The sequence below is a fragment of the Aulostomus chinensis genome, chromosome 7, assembly GCF_037954235.1.
Source record: "Aulostomus chinensis isolate RoL2024-O1b breed Wild chromosome 7, RoL_Achi_v1.0, whole genome shotgun sequence".
Taxonomy (NCBI): domain Eukaryota; kingdom Metazoa; phylum Chordata; class Actinopteri; order Syngnathiformes; family Aulostomidae; genus Aulostomus; species Aulostomus chinensis.
In genome coordinates, this window is record NC_141326.1 from 16023967 (window position 1) to 16046356 (window position 22390).

Below are 22390 nucleotides of genomic sequence, written 5' to 3' on the forward strand. Positions count from 1 at the left end.
CAAGTGGTGAAATATTCCATCTTTATAACTTAAGCCAAATTAGCCACAACAGCTCGAGATCAGACCTGAAAAAAAGGTAAAAAGATTTCAGAACGCGTGTGTCTTCTTCTTGTAATCCTTTTATTAGATTCCCGCTGGTCACAATCGTTATCACATCATCTAATGAAGACCACTTGCAATACATTCTCACTCTATGCTGTCATGATAACTGTACCTTCAATATACATGTCACTGTTAATTTGTCAGACTCCTCCAAAGCGTGCTGAGTGACAGATGTGACGATCAGAATACAAGTTTAAGGAACATATCAGCTCCTGGGCAGGAGCCAAGAGTTCCTTACTCTGATCTGAAGGACATATTTCATTTCACCTTAAGCTGTGCGATTTAGTTTAGCTTCTGAGCACTGAAAGTCTGGAATGTCAGATTCATCCAAGAGAACTACTTAACTCAAAATGCCATGCCAGAGGGGAAGCATTTTTCATGTACTACTGACTTTATTCAGACTGTACAGTACTCAGTAAAGTGGGGAGGAGCGTCGTTGGGTGGAGATGTACAGATGGTGTTCCGTTTAAGCTCACAACTCATTAATTATTTAGTTGGAAAAATAGAAAGCGTTCACGTGAAAGAAACACAGCAAATGCTCTGTGGCTTTGGTGCAGTAACAGTAACTGAGATATGAGGTGCTTCCCAAACTTTTTGAAGTCCTCTATTGCTAAAGATGGAGCTAGCACCTGCAGCATGTTAGGCTAACGGCACCAGCAGCATGCTAGGCTAATCCTGCTAACATTAATGCTAGCTCTGATGGTGCTGGAAGACCCTTTAAGTTGCTATACTGCATCCACTGCTGCTGCCATGGGATGATTTTCAACCATTTATCCATATTTGATCCACTTGGGTGACACATTGGATGCCAAAGTGTCACATTTTTCTGACCCAGGAGTAAACTGTCATAGTTATAATGGGTGCATATCCCCAGAAGACCCGCCTGCTGCCCTGCTCAGCCTCTTATTGGCTATTGTTTGGTACGTTTAGGTTGTGGAGTGAGATGGATCAGCGTCAGAGCCAATCAGAGGAAGAGCAGAAGAACGCAAGTGGGGGAAAAAGAAAAAGTTGGCTTATTTTTGATGGAAGATTTTGTGAAGATTCCTCAGATTTTCTTGGCATTCTCCCTGTGTGCAGCTCACTTCGGGATTCATGGGGTTACAGTATAGGATACGAGTGTTTGATATTTCAAAAATGTTTCAGTTTTCACGTTTGTTTAGCTGTTTAAATCCCCTGACTTTCTGACTGCGATGAAATGTGACCCTGGTGAACTTTAGTCTCTTCAATGGCTGGTTGTTCTGACTGCAATGAGATTGAGATATTTCTCAGCTGTCCGTAACGATGACGAAGGAAATTATTTGTTTGGCGAGAGAACTGTGGAACGCATCAGGTTATGAAGGAAAAAGGGGTCATGTTGAGAGAGAAAGACTCACAGAAAAGGCCTGAAATGTTAAGCAAAGGGAAGAAAAACAAGTGATTATCATGTCAACTGGACAATGTTGATGTTTACTATAAAAAGATGGTAGTTGTCTCTTCAAACTCAATGTACTCTGTGACTTTTCAAGATGCTTACCTCTGTGCCAGCGCAGCTATGTGCTCATTTGACATTTGATAACTGTTGGTAGGATAAAAGCCAGGAAGAAGTATTCTTTCACACACACTTTAGTACTTCAACACTTACTCTGGGAAATGGTGTGAGAGAAATGTTTACACTCTTGAGAGACTTCTGTCTGAACGCTAGGCTCTATTGATTTATCACCATCGAGCCACATCTTTAGCAACGCAGTCGAGCAAAAGTCTCAGATAGTCGCTGCTTAGCCACAATAATTGAACCTGATGCACTGGCTCCATGGAGAGCGCTAATGACTACAGCTTGAATGCCTTTATCAACAGGGTGAATTCATTTGACAGTAGCCAATCTAAATGGATCCATTCTGCTCTCAGCAGCTGCAGAGCACAGCCAGGAACTACGAGTAATACTCTCAATCTCAGCTTTACCCTTTTATGGACAGTAGTTTTTTTTTTCTCCTCAGGGTGCCCTCTTGGGAAACAGTGTTTTGAATTCCCCCAGTGAGCTGGCTTGGCCCACTCTCTGTCCTGGATCATGTAAACACTGTGGTTTTTTCCATTCAGGCTAGAACAAACATCTGACCATCAGTCCAGCTTTGCTGCCTGGGCTTCCTGGCAGTCCACTTCATTACTATACACTTTGGGCAGAGGAGCCGCTGTCGTTGGTCACGTCTCTTATGTGCACAAGTGTCCCGTTTCCAAATGAACAGGAGTGAACCCAGGATCTGCCTGAGGGAAGTGCCAGCTCATTGTTATGCCACACTCAGTCTACCTACCTGAAGACAAAGACCTACTTGGATAAATCAATTTACAGACTCAGGGTTTGCATGCCGAGAGCATTTTGGAGAGTTATATGATACACAACACCTGCATTCATCTCGTGCATCAAGTTTTTAAAATGAAAGTATCGCCCTGTCTCATCTCTCAGTCATACGCTCATATTCACCTTCATATCCACGTGACTCGCCAATCCCTTAATTCTTGAGTAACTGATACATCCCTTTTTCCATGTGTGAGAATATTTTTCATCGGTCAGTTGACTCATAGTGACTTAAAAATGAAACAATGTGATGTGTCCCTCACATCTGGGGTGGATTTCCTACAGCTCGCCAGCACCAGATAAGGTCAGGTCAATTTGTTTCTATCCCAAATGCCTGGACTTTATTAGGACATTGTTTAAAATTTATATTTCGTCCTGATGAAAGTTATGTAATGAGAGAACAGGTTATCTGCTGCTTTCACCTCCTGTCTGATGAAGGAGACTCTGGCAGGTGCGACAGAGCAACTGGTGTTTTTCCATCACAGAAAAGGACATTTGACACTTTACAAACGCTTTTTCTCTTTTTTTGCGCTAAGAAAATGACTTAGACCCTTTTTGTATAAAACACACAAAATATGTTCCTTTTGAATAAAACTATTTTGAAAGGTTTTGAGTGCCAAACTTATAGTTTAGTTTACCAAAAAAAAAGTGGATTGGGAACCCAACACAGAGTATCGCAGCATTTGTAGATACTGATGACTCCCAGTGCTTCTACCAGCCCTTAGAATAACAGACACAAGATATAAAACATAAAACATGTCACAGTTAAACATTACAGCACATTTGGTTTACCTTATACAGTTCCACCTGCCAGAATACAGATACATAAATACATACCAATACGAATACACTCAGCATATACATTTACATAAAAGTATACCCGCCCTCCCCCCCTTGACTCCATAATTGATTCGATTTATTGAGTTTTCTTTGAAGTATTGACAGTTCTGATCTGTTTTAAGGCAAAAACGGAACATTTGACTTCTTTCTTTTCACTGACTCCTTAACATATAAGAAGCATTTTGGTAGATTTAACAATTACATGTACTGTTTTTTTTTTTTTTTTTTTTTTATTTAGTTACGAAATAATAGTCCAAAGCCTAATTGTGTACTTGAGTAAAAAGGATGATTGTCTTTGTACTGCCTGATGTTACAGTAACAAAAATAACCAGTACTTCATTATTGTCCTCTTAACAATATCTTCATCCTTATGGCAAGTCTTAAATTGTCAGTATGCAGCGTAACATTCACCTCACTGAACTATCTGGGTCAGAAGAAATAAACAGCTCTCATTTCAGAGTAAGCCAACGTCAACGCTGATGAAGACTGTGTACACTAACTTTCCAAATCTATCAGGTTGATTAAGTTTTCTACTTCAGCGGCTGCAGATACAAGAGTAGCATATAAATTGATTTCAGCAGAGCCGGAGGCGCGTTCTACAGAAGGATTTGAAGAAATGTGAGTTTCCACATGTTTACAGGGTTTGTTTCTATCTTCTGTCATAACAACAAAAAAAACCCAGCAATATTAATATGCTATAAAAAGAAAGAATTTTGTATTATATGGAAATTTTAATCCCAGCATGTTTGCATCAAACGAAAACAATTTGGTGCAATAAAACTGGTGACTAAACGACTCATTGTTAAAAACAAATTCACTTATGATCAACACTTCTTAACATTTGAGACTGTCCTGACAAAAACTGATGGTGGAGCAGGACAAATGCTCATCACTGCATTTCCATCGCAGGGCTGCCACCTAGTGACATTAAAAAAAAATGTCTTGATTCACTCTTACAAGTGCGGATAATGTTTAGTTGTCACATAGTATTTAGTTGCCGTGGGCGGCATGGCTCAGGGGGAGAGTGGCCGTCTCGCAACCAAAGGGTCGCTGGTTGGATCCCCGACCCCGGTGACCATGTCAAAGTGTCCTTGAGCAAGATACTGAACCCATAATTGCTCCTGATGAGTAGGTTGGCACCTTGCATGGTAGCCTCCACCATCAGTGTGTGAATGAGATGACACTGTAAAGCCCTTTGAGTACCGCTAAGGTAGAAAAGCGCTCTATAAAATTGAGTCCATTTACATATAGAACGGGACAACATTTCCTCAGAATGAGGAATCCTGATTTGCAGTCTTTTTAAACATCTTTTGGAGGGAAATAAAAAAAAACCCAAAACAAATAAGTACACAGTATTTATTTTAACTTAACACAGCAGGAATCAAAAATTTGATTGAAAATTCTCAATATTAATAACAGGCAATACATCCACATATTGTAACTGGATATCTGGAAAAAAAAAAAGTTGTAAAAACACAGTCATCTGCAATTCTCATCCAAAATTGCACTTCATGTTTAAATAACTTTTTTTGAAACTTGTATATCAGTATATCAAAATTGAGACATAAAAACCCACGAACTTAGTGTTTTTAACAACTATTCCACAATTATATAAGATTGTAGCAACATCTCCTGAAAGTCTTCATCTTGTATTTGCACTTTTATCATTGTTTTCATATATTGCATTGATTGGAAAGGTGTCATAGATATGATAAATATGTAAAGGCCAATGTGTTATAATTATAACTTACATGTATCTGAAAAACAAATCAGTCATGAAATGCAATCAGACATGTTGAAAGCCGAGCAGCTCCATTAAGTGATTCCTTTTAAATGTTACCTCTCTGACTTATATTCCTTATCGAGGGCCCAGACTGACTTTGATTCATCTTTTTCAAATTTGAAATTCCTGAATACTTTGGTTGGAGGGCTTGAGAACTCCTGAGCGTCTAGAAGTGTGAGGTGCATCATCAGATGAATCTCAGTGGATGGAGGTGCAAGAACACCATGTAGAACAGTCTGAATATACGTGACTCGCTTACAGGTCTGGTTGAGAGACGCAGAAGTTTTGGCAGGAATTTACTGTTTTGCCCTTTTTTCCACAGTCAGGAAAGAATAAATGACTCAGGGTAGACTCACGTATTCAGCGCACTCTAAAGTCATGCAGAAGCGCAATTTTAGGCTAAATATAAATAAATAAATGAACAAATAAATAAATACAACTTTCAGTAAGACCAAATATAACAATGGTCCTGTGTAGGCACCTACAAATACAACTATGAGTAATTTAAGGAGCTTTGTCTGAGGGGAGACTACCAGCCACTGCCTGACAAGTGCGTTGGTACATTTTTGGCAGTGAACACCTCCGTCTGTACCCGCCTCCGTGCGTCCTACGTAGCGCCCTAAGCCCCGCCTCCGCCTGGCTCTGACGCACCAGTTACGTCTGACCGTAAAAAATAGAAACTTCCAAGATGGCCGAGTCCGTGGACTCCATGCATTTCGCAGCAAACAGCAAAACAAATTCCCCCAAACCCCTTTTAGCTAAACGGCCGCCGGAGAGCCGACCGCAGTCTTCCAGCGATATTTACCCACCGCCCCCAAAGAAGGTCCGTGTGGAGGAGAAGCGGCTGAAGCACAGGAAACTGAACGGAGACGTGTGCGCAGGGGAAAAACACAACGGGAAGCAGAGTTGTGGGAGCCCAGCGAAATGGAGTTTCGGCCCGGCCAAGGCGAGCCACTCCACCGCCGCCGCGATGCCCGCTGCTCCCGCTCGAAAAATCTTCAAAATAAGCAACTTCCTCGCATCGCCTCCCAAAGTGAAGAAGGCAAAGGAGAAACGACACAAGGAGAAGGAGAAAAGCGGTGAAGCTCCGCTCCGCTCCGCCGCTGGTGTGGAGAAAGTGAGCCCAGCTAGCTGCCATACAAAGACCGAGAACGGCGACGTGAAAATGCTACAGAGAGGTGGGACAACCCAGACAGACCGCTCTCCGGGGCACTCGCCTTCTGATGCTTAGAATCAAATTAAAAGCTACATTTAAGGCTGTAATATTATAAAAAGATTTATTGCAATATTACATAATTTGCTCTACCGCAGGCCCCAGTATTTATTAGGCCCAGATGGTGATATAGAAGTTAACACGTGGATGTGTTTGTTGGTCAGTTGCGTCTCACTCACTTTCTCCTCTTCCTCTCAGATCATCGAGTGAAGGAGAAGGACAGAGAGAAGAAGAAAGAGAGGAGTAAAGAATGGAGGAATCACAAATTACTACCTGAACATGACATTGCGAGAGAGAACGGAGAAGTGTTTTCACAGAAAGGTGGGGATGAAATAAAACACTGAGGATTGTTGTTTTGGGTTTTTTTAAGTATTGCGAGTTAACATTAAGTTTATCTCATATATTTTTGTTTCCTGGATACGGCCTAGAAGTTGTGGTTGACTGTTTCCTGTAATGGTTCTCTTAAAGTACAATCAGAGAGGACAGTTGGATGTCAGTGTCTTGATTATGAATGTCTGATTAGTGAATGGGTGACAATAATCACAGCACAGCAGCTGAACACCGAACAGTCACGGTCAACTGATGTCATCACACACGCCAGGTTCTAGTCCAACCTTAACTGTGTATAACAGTGATTGAACTTGCTGTCCATGTCATATTTTGCAGTCATCTGATAATGTCGACGATTGTATCTGATGTGTTAAATGTCTCCTCTTCCATCAGAGTCTAAGGAGAAGCCCAAAGCCACTTCAGAGGAAGACCTCCTGCTGAAGAAACTCAAGAAGAAGAAGAAAAAGAAGCACAAAGATGGCGAGCGAACGAAAGAGAGACACGGTCGGCCTGCAATGAATAGCAGCTACTGCCAGACTGTGTATTCAGGAGTCTCTCTGGGTCTGCCTGAGTTCCTCAGCCGGATCAACGGGAACAACAGCATCAGCAGCGGTGGCGGCGGCGGCGGCGTGCTCCACACCACGGCACCACCACAACACCACTACGATCATCCTATGACAGCCGCTACCTCCATCCCCGCCATGGTCAGGGACAGGCTAGGCTACAGCTCCCCGCTCCACTGCACCCTGGCGCCGGGTATACCCGGTCTGCAGTTTGGTCATCTGATCCACGTCGAGCAACAGGCCAATGGAGGGGCGTCTGTGGTCCACGCCTACAGCGAGCAGCTCTCCTGTCTGTCTCCAGCAGAGATGCAGGCTTTCGCCGAGGAGTTTGTGACCCTTTCGTTCAGCGAAGACGAGGGCCAGGCGGCGTGTTTTGTGATGGGAATCATCCACGGGGCGGCATCCTACCTCCCAGACTTCCTGGACTACTTCTCCTATAAGTTCCCCAACGCACCAGTGAAGATGGAGGTGCTCGGGAAGAAGGATATAGAGACGACAACCATGGCCAACTTCCACTCTCAGGTGAGGAGGTTTTCATTCTGTTCTCCTTCCTTAGACATCAGTGATGGTCTGGTCTGACCCTGAACTCGCAGCTCAAAAACAGAACACCTCACCGTATGACACATTTTTCCGCAAATCAAATAAACAGATTTCAACACTATCTCAGAGTAGAAGGGCCTGTTGTGAGCGACACCATCAACACCTGAAACGTGGATGTGAATATTTTTGTTTCTTTTACTAATAACATTTATGCAGGCTTTCATTCAGTCGTGAAAACCCTGGAAAAGTAATGAAGTTTAAAAATGGAAATATCCAGACCTGAAAAAGTTTTTTGGGGGGATTATTTTAAGGTAGAAAAGTTACATTTTACCAAACCCTGAATATAAGAATACTACAATTTGAGTCCAGATCAGTGAGGAAAATAATTCTTTTGGTTAGTGTTGTTTTCATTGCAACACGTATTATAGCGTGTCAGTAATTTTAGTTGACTCCGGTAAAGTCTGACGTGTATTTTTTTTTATTTAAACAGACACTTTAGCAAGTGGGTAGTCATGTAGGGTTTCATCCAAAGTGTGGAAAGTCATTAAATTTATGAATAAAGACATGTATGAACTCTTAACTGTTGAATATAAAAACAATTAAAATATTGATAGAAAAAAAACTTAAAAACAAACAACAAATATAACCATAGACCTAGAATGTTAATATCCTTTAATATATTTAACATACAACCGTGTGGCTTTCCTCCTGTACTGCGGTTCGGGAATGATTCTAACTCTTAAACTCGTTTCTCAACTGGGGAGCTTCAGGCGTTGTCTACGTCGTGTTTGGTTATCATCTAGCGTCATCGTGTTGGTACCACTGAAGAAGACCTCTTAGAAACAAACTTGTTGTCCTGGCTGGCTTTTGTCGTGTTTTCAGGGTTTTTTTTAACGCTGCAGTTCCTTCAGACAGGCGGTGTGGAGCAATAAAAGCGTTGTCTTTTCTTTAATCGAGTAACTTGTATCACCGTCTCGCGCCTCACGAGTGTGAAGCCACGTTGAAACTGTAGCCAGTGTTCAGTTTGTCGTTGGTGTTTTCAAGCGCTTCCGTGTCCATGTTGCGTTGGAGAACTTGTCAGAATCAAGTGCTTGACTGGGAGGTGACACCATCAGTTAGAGGTGTGCTTACAGAGGTGTGAGAGACGATGCCTCACTTTTATTTGTGCGAGTTAGAATTCGGAATCCTTAACACTCAAGAACAAGAATGTACATATACATGAACAAGAAGCAGGAGGGGAATGTTTATGTTGTTGTTGTTACACTACTGCTGTTTTTGTACATGTCCGCCATCTTTTTGACGTGATTGTAGGTGTTTAAACATTTGCCCTGTGGTCCTTCTATCAAGATGAAGCTGATAATTTGCCTGCTGAGTGCTGAGGCTAGCTAGTTAGCATAGCCGGCGGCATTAACAGCAGCTCATGACGCTGACATAATCCAAAGTTTCACCAGTACAGAGACGTTCGAGGCAGCAGAAGAGTGTTGGTGGCACAACAACAGCAATCAGCCGGGCCCAACAGCTGTCTGCCACTGTGCTTGACAGGAATTTGCATGTTTGCATTAATCTGCATCGCAGTAAAGTTGTGTACATAATTAGCTCTGCGTTGAGTACGAACAAAGCCTAAGAGTCTCAAAACACGGTGATTGGAATCCCTGCCACGTGTGGTGAGTTTTAAAGTAAGATTGATTTCGCCACGGTGACATGTACAGATGCATGGTGTCAGTGAACATCTGGCTATCAGGCGTGTGTGTGTGTGTGTGTGTGTGTGTGTGGGGGGGGGGTTCTTTAGGTGCAGGTTGTTCTGTATGGATCCCTGGTGTGACTGGCTGCAGCCGTCTTTGCCATCGCAGTGTTGTCATTGGTGCCACCAGCCAGCCACTGACCTCCATTATTTTCTGCTCTCTCTTCCAAATTACTTCAGACTTAAGACCAGACTCATTTAGATCCCCCTCAATGCAACTGTGAAGCAGATTAGAGGAGCGGTTGAACAGCGAAGTGAAAACACACACAAATACAGAGAGATTCCTTTCTTTATTAGAGAGATGTTTTCTGGGTAGTCGCATCAGCTGTGTGGAATATGAACCATTAACATTTGGACTTCTCTTGAACCTGCGTGTGCGGAGGTGAATGAAACCCAAAGTAGACAAGTGCTCTGTGGTATTTTATTTTTATACTTAGATGGAACAAAAAGACGAAAAATAAAGGAATGAACTCCAATTTTAATTTCCACCAAAGGTGGCAGCTGGTTATCCACCATCCAGAGTACTTTTCAATCAGTTCAGGAAACTGTGAGTGTGATGTTTTCACTTGATTTAAGGACATTTTAAGAAGCCCTTTTATTTATTTGTGATCCCTTCGCTTCCATAGAAATGTTTGAAACTGTTGTCTTTTGTCTTCACTTCAAAGACCAACTCATCACATTTTCTTTGAATCGGTTTGAGATCCCTTGAGTTGGGTTTTGTTGTTAAATATATTTTTTTAAATCATGAATTCAGTTGATGTCTCAGACAAAAATCTTAGGGCCTCATGCGTTATTTTTTGTAATTTCCCTGTATTCCCGCAAAAAGTGGTAAAGAGTGAATAAGTGAATTTGACATGTACCATGTAGTGTTGAATCGCCTTGATCTTTAATTGGATGAAAAACTGTTCGACTTACATAAAAACTAAACTATGAGGCGGGTCTTAACAAAATGCGGTGGTCGGGTGGAGAAAGGGCCAAGGCAGAACCCAAACCCTTAAAATTTGCGACAGACAAATCATAGTGCCACCTGGTGGTAATCCGGAGGGTTGACCAGATCCATCTCTGACTTCCTGCTGCGTGATGTAATGGCTGTGCTGTGGCAGCCTGAGCTGCTCGCCGACTTCCTGGACGATGCTTGTGTTTCCACTAGAAGTGCCTGCAGGGATTACGCAGCAAGATTATTGTAGATGGAAGTCGCGTCAAACTGCACTGAGCAGATCAAACAGATAGGATGTCCCAACATAAATGGCACGGTGAATCCAGTCAGTTTTCAAAATAAACCGCCAAATGCACATTGTGCAGAGTCCTGATTGCAACAAAAAAAAAAACAGACTGAAAAGATTTCAATATAGCCACATACATGCGCGCATTAGAAATATGAATATAGAGGCAAACAAATCAGCAGAATCTGAGCAAGTTAACAAAACGTGGGAAGGCAAAACGCTGCTGGTGGATGGAGGACGGATGTAACCAGCGTTGCAGCGGCGATGTGACGGACCCAGCAGAAGCTCAGGGTCAGAACTTGGTGATGGGCCCCTGTGAAGACTGGGAGTTTCTGTTAAAAGCCGTTACCTTGTTGAGGTGTCTGATTCCGATACCTCGCCATAGAACACTTAATTGTTGTAACTTGACTTCCCTAGCTTTACAGACTTCACTCGGTTAATTGCAGTTCAGCTTGGCAACATTATGCAATGAACATCATTTTATTTAAATTAAATTCTCTTGGTGCATCTATTGGATATAGGAAGTGATATTTGCTCCACAGTGCACAGATTAGGCTGCTCCTTCTTGCAAAATCAAAATAATATCAGGTTTCACCCCCTCTCGCTCTTTGGAACAGCCGCACACCATGCGTGTGTGTGCGTGCGTGTGTGTATGTGTGCGTGTATGGAAGGGTGCAGCAGCCCGCTCATCACGGTTTGTTTCACATTGCATTTGGCCTGTCTTGGCAGAGGGATGCACTTTTACTTTGTTTTGCTCACATTTTTAGGTGTGTATAAAAGCTGCCACACCACCTACTGTGTTTTGGCAACCACCTGCCTTTAAGTGTAGTGATACTGCTTGTGTGTTTGTGTGTGTGTGCGCGTGTGCACGCGTGTGCGCAGTGTCTGCTGACCTCCTGCTGGGTCTGTGGATGGTCAATGGTGTTACAGGCCCCCGTGGTGGTGAATTTGTTTCTATTGGTGAAGCAGAGATGGAGACTTGATAAGAGATGACAGCTGATGGTCATCTTGAGCAACTGGAGCGTTACGATTTTACCGAATTTAATGAAGATAATTTAACATTTTTTCTTGTGTTTTTGTAAGTAAACATTACAATTAAAGTTCCTCTAATGTGTATTAGCTTTTGAGTGGTCATGAGGATTCTCGTCTTACGTTAATTACATTGATCAATGCTTCTGAAATTCTTCAACTGTCACACGCACAGTGACTGAACCCATAACCCTCATCGTCTTTTAACATTCAAAAACCTTGAGTTTTATGTTTTAAAATTTGTACCCAACATTTTTTCCTGGTGCAGATGAACCAATCAAGAATGAAAATTATTCCGTAATAATTATGTTATATATTCTGGACCATTTAATTAATTTCTGCCATAGTCTGCTGCCTCCCCACAGTTTCATGCAGCACTACATGTTACAAAAATCAAGGTCAACCTGAGGCTGGTTAAATGTTTGTTAAGGTGTCCTAGTGTTTACTCGCAGTCTTAAATCTCAGCTACATTGCACTCTCAGCTTGCACTTGAGAATAATTTGAAGACAGATTGAAAGAATTCATTTAGGTCAGGCAAGCCTAAAATTATTCCGTTCAGGGACCCCTCACTGAGAAGAAAATGTTCCCAAGGTCTCACTCTCGATGGTAGAGATCGTCCAAGTGCTTTGTAATCAGATATTACTGCAGCTTGTCTGGCATCATGCCTCCATCAGAACCAGGAGCAGGCACATGGTGCTTCTCTCTCTGTTGCTGTTCTCAATAAAACCAAACTCGATTAGAACTGACAGCGTAGTTTCTGAGTTTAGCTGCTCTGGGATTCATGTCACTTGATGATATGGACTGTGGGTTTTTCCTAACAGTGTTGAGATGGCGAAACAGCAGTGTTCAATGCCCCCTGAGTGAGTCATTTATTCATGAATGCTTTCATGGCTAGATGTGTCAGAAATGGATACAGAATTACATGTGTTTTATCACATAGTTTGGCTCAAAGCCCTGCATGCTTAGTTCGACCACAGTGTTTTGTTCCTCCGGGCGTCACAAACCCCAGGGGTCTTGGTTCTCACTCGGACAGTCGGAGTGTAGCAGCATCCCAGAAGGCGTTGTGTAATGTTGCAGTTCTCTTCTCCCGTGTTGCTGAGGACGCTGAAGAGTCAGGGGTTGAGCGGTGACCTGCAGGAGTGCATAGTCAGTTTCTGCTGGAAATAAAGTCCTCCTCACACCAAAAGTCACAAGATAAGAGTGTCTTTTTAAACTCCTTTGCTAACAAGATCTGAACAACAAATCCTTCAAATCGTCTTCAAATTCTATATAAAAACAATCTTTAAGACTTATGCCCCCTCGATTATTTGACTCGAGACTTTTCTTGAAAGAAGTACTTTTCCAAACTTGTACTCAAATCAGATACACTGACAGACATTTTTCATAGCAGTTTATTTGATGGAGATTATTGACATAGATTAGTCACTTCAGTCTAAAGTCATAGGTTAGATTTAATCCTGACCAGTGGCCTTGATATGATGCAACACAACAGTGTGACTCGTCAAAACAATCGAATCAATACAGCAAATGGTAAAGCAGCGTAAAAGAATATTGTTATCACTGCTGTTTCTACTTTTAGATGCAGGAAATAAAGTCCTGTTGTATAAAATTCTGTCATCAGAGAGAGAGAAGGGACATTTCCTGTACTTGGAGGAATCTGCAGTGTTGCTTGTGCACCTTATAATTAGTTAGTGAGTGGACCACTTGGCATATAAAGAAGTCGTGGAGTACAGCAGAGACGCGCTTCTAAGTTTGTAAGCGGGTGTGTTTGGACAGTCTTGCTGTTGTTAGCTTCACCCGACATTAGCTTCAAACCAAATGTATGTGGCTGGTTCTTTCTGGAGTCCCAGAGAAGGAAGAACATCTTTGCGAGCTCAAGAGTTAATATCTTTACTGCCTTACAGGAGGAGCACCAAGTAGAGCCTGTTTTAGGAAATGCAGACAATATAACTGGAGTGATTCTGTGGCAACACAGTCCTGTTAACACTTTTACAAACCAACGTATGCAAGTCAGACGATATACATCCCCAGTGGACGCTGATGTTCACTCAGCTGGGCCTGCACAAGTGAGGAGGCCTTGTGAACCTTTACGCTAAGAGCCCCCCCGACACCTTCCATCAGTCGTAACAATAGTTGGAAGAGGAAAATCTTTTTCTATTCAAGGTTTTATTAATTGTCGAATAGATGCTAATTAGGATTCTAATAACATTTTAATTAAAGGCTGGTGCAGTGAAAAGGTCACACCATTTATGTCAACACCACAATAACAACCCCGGCTTTAATTATTTATGAGACTAACATCCTGCAGCAGGATTAGCAAAAAGTACTGGACAGATTTTCATTAAACCTGGTGGAGGAGTGGAGCACAGAGCAAGAAGAGTCCATGACACTTCAGGAGTTGTTTGGGATTTTTTTTCACTTTATCATTGGAAAATAGGGTGGTTTTATTTGTTTCTTTGGAATTACTGAATAGAATTACGTGGGCAAAACCCAAGTCCATATTTGTTAATGTCTGTGCTTGGGTTGGGTTGATTTTTGGGCAGATGTTTGTGCTCTCAAAGTGACCTTCCAGTTTGTTGGTTTTCTCACCATAACATTTAAACATCTTTTAATTTATGAATACCTGCTGGCTTGGAGTCTGATCTGTGCTCCCCTGTGTTCCCCTGCTCCAGGTGAAGCGGACATACTCCCAGGGAACGTACCGTGCCGGGGCCATGCGGCAGGTCAGTCTGGTTGGAGCTGTGGATGAGGAGGTTGGAGACTACTTCCCCGAGTTCATCAGGATGTTGGAGGAATCTCCCTTTTTGGAGGTGTGTGTGTGTGTGTGTGTGTGTGTGTGTGTGTGTGTGTGTGTGTGTGTGTGTGTGTGTGTGTGTGTGTGTGCGTGTGTGCGCGCGCATCTACAGCCAGAAACACTTGAACATCTAAGTTTTCCATGTTGGGTGTGAGTCATTGTTTTTCCCACTTGTTCACACAGAGAACTCTGCCATGGGGAACGTTCTCCAGTCTGCGGCTGCAGAGCCCCACTGAGAGTGACGACGGCCCCATCATGTGGGTCAGACCTGGAGAACAGATGATTCCCATGGCAGACATGCCAAAGTCGCCCTACAAAAGGAAAAGGTGGGTTTGCATACAGAGTCAGGGTGTATTTCTCAGTGCTCAGGTCTCAGCAGCCTCCTCACTTCTGAAATTAGAGAGAAAAGTTTGAAGTTGAGCAAAAACCACGCCTTGGCAATTTTTCCTACAAGTTTGTGTGTTTCCACATGCCCTTTGCCCCTGAATGTATCCTGATTGTTGTGAACACGTGTGTTTCAGGTCCACCAATGAGATCAAGAATCTACATTATCTACCCAGAGCCAGCGAGCCCCGGGAGATGTTGTTTGAGGACCGGACGAGAGCCCACGCCGACCATATCGGTCAGGGCTTTGAGAGACAGACGACTGCTGCTGTCGGGGTGCTGAAGGCTGTGCGCTGCGGAGAGGAGTGAGTACTCATGCAGCATAACTTCAGTTGATACTTTGCCTAAAGAAGTATTTTAATCCTTTCAAGTACTCACAAATAGGTGTCTTGCACTCACAAAGATGTTGTTGTTTTTTTGCACTTGTTTTGACTTTGTAGGTTTTTACAACCGGGGAAATGCTTAATTTTCTTTTCGTCAGGGCTATGCTTGAATTTGAACGCGCTCCTTGAAAAGGTTCAACTTTGAACAGACTCCAGGCAGCCCTGGTGGTGTTAGAATGCCTTGTCAGGGCAGCCCTTTGGAGTTTCAATAACACAAGATGTGTTTTATTTAAAGGGATAAGAAGTGGAATCAGTTTGGGCATCCCCTGATCTACACAGTCTTTTAATATTGTAATTGAAATGTTCTGTTTTCATAATTGTTTATCTGCTGGCACCAAAAAATTTGCAGCATTAGCTTATCACGATCAAAAAATACAATCAGTGTTCAATTAAAAAAGTTACAGTAAGATGTGGCGATAGAAGTTAAAGGCTCTGAAAAAAGGAGTTGCTAACTTCAAGATACTTCCATTGAAATGCTGCACCAACTCCATGTTGTGTTCTGGTTTTAATTAAAACCGCTGAAAAAGGACTTTGTGTGTGTGTGTTGCCTCACAGCAGTGACGCTCCTGCCCGCATCACCAAAGATGTTGTGTGTTTCCATGCTGGAGATTTCCCAGATGTGGTCATGAGGCTGCAGCTGGACCTCCACGAGCCTCCGCTGTCTCAGGTGGGTCCCATTTCCTGACCGTGTCCAGCACTACACACCAGATATAAATAGATGTCCTTTCTTCATGTTTGTCAGATCAAAGGCCCTTGCAAGTGTCTTTCAGTTCATTGTTTTGGTTTTTGCAAGTTCAGTCTCTTCGCTCTCTTCAACCTGCTTCCTGCTGCACAGGTGACTTGATATTAAATCTACGCTACGGTTCCATTTCTGATTGCTGTTCAGAGCTTACTTTGCTGGCATGTCTACAATAATAACTTCATGAGGTGATAGTATCATCATTTTCAACTTTTTTTCTGTCCCTAACTTGCCCAAAAGAACCTAACATGCCACATAGACCTTATTCACTATGCAGCCTAGGCAAGAAGTGTTTCAGCATTTTTCCCAGAAGGGGGGATGTGTCAGAATCGATTTTCTAGGAAATCTGTATCTCCAATTTCACCCCCTAAGATCTGTGTTGCATTTAATTTACCTCAGAACTCAGAGGGAGGAAATAGGAGTGACATCCCACCTGAGTTGATCCCTTTCCAGTAGAGAAAGTGGGGAAATTAAAAAACAACAACAACACATTGTTTACATGTCATCTGTTTGAAAAATTGGTTGATAACAACACTATACCTGGTATTTTGTACAAACAAATGTTGTAGCAGTAGGATGGGATAGAGGCTTGTTTGCTATTTTCCTCTAACGGAAGGATATCTAATTTGCTGCTACCACCTCCACAGTGTGTCCAGTGGATTGATGACGCCAAGCTGAACCAGCTGAGGAGGGAGGGGATCCGATATGCCCGCATCCAACTCTACCACGATGACATCTACTTCATTCCCAGAGGAGTGGTCCACCAGTTCAAAACTGTGTCGGCTGTCTGCAGTCTGGCCTGGCATATCCGGCTCAAGCAGTATCACCAACATGAGGAGAAGGAGAAGGAGGAAGAGGAGGGGGAGGGGGAGGAGGAAGAGTGTGCACCCAAACAAGCGGCAGTGCATATCAAAGAGGAGGAGGAGGAGGAGGAGCATGGGGATGTGGAGGAGAAGGGGTGTGACCCTGCTGTACAGACAGTGATGAAGAAGGAGGATGAGGATGAGGAGGAAAAGGAGGGGCCACCCTCACAAGGTCCACTACAGATTTTTAAGGATGAAGAGCAGGAACGCGGAGCTAAGATGAAGGACTTGTCAGGGACACCGTCACTGCCTTTTGTCAAGAAGGAGAGGGATGACGGTGTATCCACTCCCACAATAATGGCGGCTGATGAAGATGAGGAAGAGGAAGGTATGGATGGGAGAGATGGAGGTGCAGGCCAGACCATGCTGAAGGGTCATGAAGGGGCTGGAGTGGACGGTGCATCCTTCAAATCTCCTCAGCCAATCAAGAAAGAGAATGATGCAGAAGACGAGAGACAGCAGAAGACAAGTGTGTCAAGTCTCAAAGAGAGGAGTAAGGACAGTTTAACCATCACTTGTAACACACCTCAGATTAAAAAGGATAAAGGAAAAAGAGAGAAAGATGAAAAGGAAAGGGTTAGAGAGGAGAAGAAGGACAGGAGTAAAGACAAAGATAAGAAGGACAGGGGGAAAGAGCGTGATAGAGAGAAGGAAAGGATGAGAGAACAGGAGAAAACTAAGGCTGATGGTGGTCCAGAGGGTGGTACATCATCGTCGTCGTTGCAGCAGATCAAGAAAAGAGAGGATGAGGAGCGGACAAGAGAGGGCAGTAAAGCCTCCCTGCCTACTCCGAGAGATGAGAAGTGTTCCAGGGAGTGGGAGTCAAAGTCTCAACCTCACGTCAAGAGAGAGAAGGAGCCTGATAAAGACAGAGGAGGCATGCAGGCAGCAGCGAACTCACGGTCAGACAGAGAGGAAGCTCGAGACGGCTGCACGCATAAACACAAGTCTTCACACGGGAAGAAGGAGAAGAGTGGGCACAGGGAGGGCATTGGCCTGAGTACGCAGGCCAAGTCTGGGAGAGAGGACGGGAAGATGGGTGCTCCCAAACCTGTGCATCTTCAAGTCAAGAAAGAAGGAAAGAAAGATAAAGACATCAGCAGTAAAGAGGAGAGGAAGAAGCCGAACCCTACGTCTGGCTCTGTACCACCAGAACACAAACAACCACGGACACTCATCACCTTTGACCTCTTTAAGCCGATGGAAGCTCACCAGACTCTTGCGCTGTCTTTCATGGACAGCAGATCTAAGAGTCACCATCACAGTGACTCTCGGGGCTCGTCGTCTAAGCCAGGATCAGAGAGCCGGACAGTTGTGCCCTTTAAAGGACCCAAAGTTAAGGACTCGATGTCAGGGAAACCGAGCACACCCTTACAGGACACTCGGCCACAGCAGCACTCGTTAAAACAGCCCCTGAAAACACACACCCCCCAAACACAGAAAGACTTCTTAACATGAATGTCTAGATGTCTGGTTGTCTTCTCTCTTTTCTTTCTTTTTTCTTTTTTTTTTTTTTACTGTACAACTAAATGCCCAGGGTTTGGTGAAATATTCGAGGATGCGTCCTTTCTTCAGACATGAGCCAGTCTTTGTAATAGATTACATTCCTCCACTGACATCGACTCAGCCACCTTTCTCCAGCGACGCAGTGAAAAGAGGACGCACTCTTAAATATTTTAACAAGCACCTAAGAATGTAAGCTAAGTAGCTCACTTTTCGTTTGTTAGCGAATGTACGTAGGCGCTCTATAAAATGTCATGTGACCCGTGTGTCAGTGCCTGTGCACTACTTAGCTTCGCTCTTTTTAAAGCACCTATTTTAGGTACGGGATGAGCCAATCTAAAAACAACCACACTAGCCCCCCACCCTCGCTACATGGAGCGTGGTGGCAAGCTCCTCCTGAAGCCTCGTGTTGCTTTAGGTGACAGGGTGTGTTTTGGCAGCAGGTGGTTGTTTTCAGACTGGACTGTGACTCACAGGGCTGTAAATAATACTGTATGTACCAAAACTGTACAGTATAGATGTTATTAGCACCAATGTGAGAAAATGTATACAGAAATTGCATATATTTTTTGTAAGACAAGTTTTATTTTCCATAGAACTTATTTATATCATTTACTGTCCGTTTTTATTTGAAACCAATGTATGTGAAAATTTTTGTTGTAAATACATTTTATTTCCTAAGATAAGACTTGGTAGTGTGATTTATACTCTGATCAGAACCTCAATAAATGGTTCAAAATATTGACTTTGCATGTCATATTTTTCTGTTTTCAGCAGCTCGGCTCCTCCGATTACTAAATGGATTTCTGTGTCATTCAGTGCCCATCTGAGCTTTTTATGTTTGATGGTAGCATAGAATGCTAACATGCCAAATATTACCTTCATATCAGTGTTTATAAAAGCCCACTGCAACATATTATGGTACCTGGTTTATTCTGCCGGTATTCCAGCATCAGACACCATTTGACAATTCTAATTCTAAAAACGGCAGAAAGATAATGTGCAAATTAAATTGGCGGACGCTGACGAGTGGAGTCAGGATAAACATGGCCGCTGGACAGAAGCTATATGTTGTAAAGGAAGCAATCTGAAGAGCAGGATACATGGCCATGATGTCTGTAGTACCACAAATGTGTCACTGGTGATGGTTATTACACCTCATTCCTGCCAGTGCCTCTCACCATGGCTCTGCAGACAATGATTTTTGTCATCTCTACAACGGCAAAAAAACAAACAAACCTTTCTTCAACTTGTTTCATTTCCATGTTAAGATTTCCTCAGTAAAGTTTGACAATGAAAATGCACCTTTGCAAAGTGCAAATATGTTTTAATCCAAGTATTGTGAAGAAATACAGCATTTCCACTCCAACTGTGCGACTGGCAGAGAGACATTCCCATACTGGTTAACAGGTCCAAGTCACCACTTCTTGTCAGGCTTCCCACTGGTTTAGCAAAACAGCAGGACCAAGTCTACTGCCACAACAAACATGATCTCAGTGCCACACTGTATACTGATGCAGAGGATTGTAGATGAAGACGTAGTGTAGATAGAACTCGTGCACATTTACAGATGCCTCAGATTTCATGCACCGTGTATCTCACATGTATACTTGACACCAAAAAAACAACAAAAAAAAACAATTCCATACATGTTCACAACTCTCCTCCTGATTTATAAAGAAAAGTCAGACGTGGTGTGAAGGTTGGAGCTGATGTGAAGATGCCGAACCCAATGACCAGTTGAAGAAAACACCCTCGTTTAAACCAATTTACCAGAATGTCAGAGAACAGCACACAAACATCTCTGAGTGAGTTTAGAGAAAATCAATAGATTCCTTATCCATTGTTAGTGCGTTATTTTCCTCCCAAAAATAAAACCTGGAGTATCAAAGTCATTGGAACTCAAACTTGCCACAAGTTAATGAACGCAACACATAGCAATTAAGGTAGATTGTATGTCGCCACTGTCAAAGAACCCATGTGAGTCATCAGGTCATGACAATGGTCTGTCCTCTTAATAAGGTCCATATTGGTCCTGGTAGGTGGAAAGTGCATCTCTAAAGGGAGTCCGATGCTTTGTCCCGGATATTAAATTGGTGACCCTTTGGTCTCATGCTCACTTTGACTGCAAGGCCACCATTGCTTTTGTGTCAAAACCCAGTATTCAGTCCCTCCTGTAGTGGAAAACACTGTGTCCCAGTTCCACCAGGGCTCCACCCAGCAGGACCCACAGAGGGACACACACCACACTGACCCACATGTCGGTGAGCTTCTCCAGACGGGAGCACAGAGTCAGACAGAAGGCCAGCTTCAGGAACAGGGCTGTCAGGTACCAGAACCTCCGTTTCAGGCTCTGCTCACCATCCCTAGGGTCAAAGTCAGGCTTGCAGCGGCCCGTCATCTTTACGACCAGCATGAGGATGAGAATGGTGTCAAAAGTCCAGACAGGGAGGAAGATGAGGAACCAGCTCCAGTGGATCTTAGAGTCCAGCTTGAGGACCAGCATTATGAGGAAGATCAGGGCAAATATCCATGAGAGGAGAACTCGCTGAGCCAGGGACATCTTCATCTAGGAAGGACTGGCACCAAGCCAGGATCATACACACCCAGGAGGACTGAGGACAGGCCTGGACAACATGGCCAGGCCATCAGAGTCAATACATAATGCTCAGACAGGAAAAAACAGCAGGGTGAAGTCGGTCTTAGGTTGGATATTTGACACCCCAGAACTCCAGTGTTGGCAGGGGGATGATTCACAAACCTCACTGTTCTTAACCACAGGTGTCTCACGGAGGGACCTTCAATAATTTACGCCTGACCCAACATCATCCTATCTGGCCAAATAAGTTAAAAATACGATTAAAAAAGTAACTAAATCGCTCTCAGGTGGCACTTCTGTTTTGACAACTACTAGGTGATGAATTTATGTTCTGGAATTTATTTGATATACAATTAATGTGACCCAAGGACTCGCATACTTGACATTATTACTAGAGTAGAGACATGAAACTCCCTCTACAGCATTTCTATTCTCCACTTCCGTTTTCTATGAATAAAGGCAGGCATGTCAGGAGAGCCCTTCAAGGGACATGAGGAGAGAAAAATGGTGGTGAGCTGATGCCAACGTCCAGCTAATATAACAAAAACAATGATATCTGGAATCGCTGGGTCATATGACATGGGAGCTACTGAAAAACAAAAAGTAATTATTTCCTACCGTGTAAAATAAGTTCATAATACATTGGCAATCACAACTACAGTGCCACATAAATCCAATTTAATTATGCATTAACTGTTCTTATATATTGTTCCTCACTTCAGTAGACAAATGTTCAAGTCCAGAAGTTACGATGACAACATAAAATCGTTGTTGTTTTCGATAAATACAATAAATATACACTAAACTACAGAGAAGAAGCCGCGGGTTCCGGGGAGAACGGGGATCGTCTATCCAACCTGCATCTAACTTCACCTCGGTGAAACACAGCACCGGTGATGGCAGCTAGCATGAATATAACATGGCTGTGGCGTAAACCTCCACCACCAAATGCGTATCTTGTTGGTGAATAATAGACGTCACTGTCACATCTGCCTCCAGCGCAGACTTGAAGCAGCTACATGTTAGCACAAGTTTAAACTAAAATAAAAAAAAAACATGGTTCGAGGCTTCTTACCGATACGTAGGAAACTGGAGCCTTTTCTCCAAACCGCAGGTGGAACCACGAACAGCCCTCCGGCTGGAAGACAACTTTCAGCTACTTACGCCAACCGACTTCCTTCTGTTTCTTTTAGAAAAGTAGTTCGTTCATATCCTATGTTAGGCCGTTTAATGTATCTCGAAGCTACCTCTGCTAGCGAGCAACTTCCGGACTTTTCAAAATAAAAGCATGTTGAAAGGGACTGGTATAGTCTTCTGGTGGTAGTCGCATTAATAATGGCATTTTTGTACCTCCTGGCTTCCAGTACCATGAGGACAAGTGTGCTCCATAGTCGTGGAGTTTTCCACCAGTCAATCTCAGCCTTAGGCAGCT

General features: G+C 43.2%; 2 protein-coding genes across 2 annotated transcripts; one reads left to right on the forward strand and one right to left on the reverse strand.

Moving 5' to 3' along the window:
- Nucleotides 1–5709: 5709 nt before the first annotated feature.
- LOC147258753 (lysine-specific demethylase RSBN1L-like) lies at nt 5710–19101 on the forward strand. The gene is made up of 8 exons (XM_086208752.1): nt 5710–6232; nt 6466–6588; nt 6991–7682; nt 14366–14503; nt 14671–14813; nt 15009–15176; nt 15810–15921; nt 16641–19101. Exons 1-8 carry the CDS (start codon nt 5743–5745, stop codon nt 18312–18314), a joined length of 3540 nt encoding a protein of 1179 aa, XP_086064878.1. The 5' UTR covers nt 5710–5742; the 3' UTR covers nt 18315–19101.
- tmem60 (transmembrane protein 60) lies at nt 18352–22243 on the reverse strand. Its single transcript, XM_086208753.1, has 2 exons — nt 22034–22243; nt 18352–20986 (listed from the first exon to the last, which is right to left on the reverse strand). The coding sequence occupies exon 2, from the start codon at nt 20926–20928 to the stop codon at nt 20524–20526; it is 405 nt and encodes a 134-aa protein (XP_086064879.1). The 5' UTR covers nt 20929–20986; nt 22034–22243; the 3' UTR covers nt 18352–20523.
- Between the last annotated feature and the right edge of the window lie 147 nt (nt 22244–22390).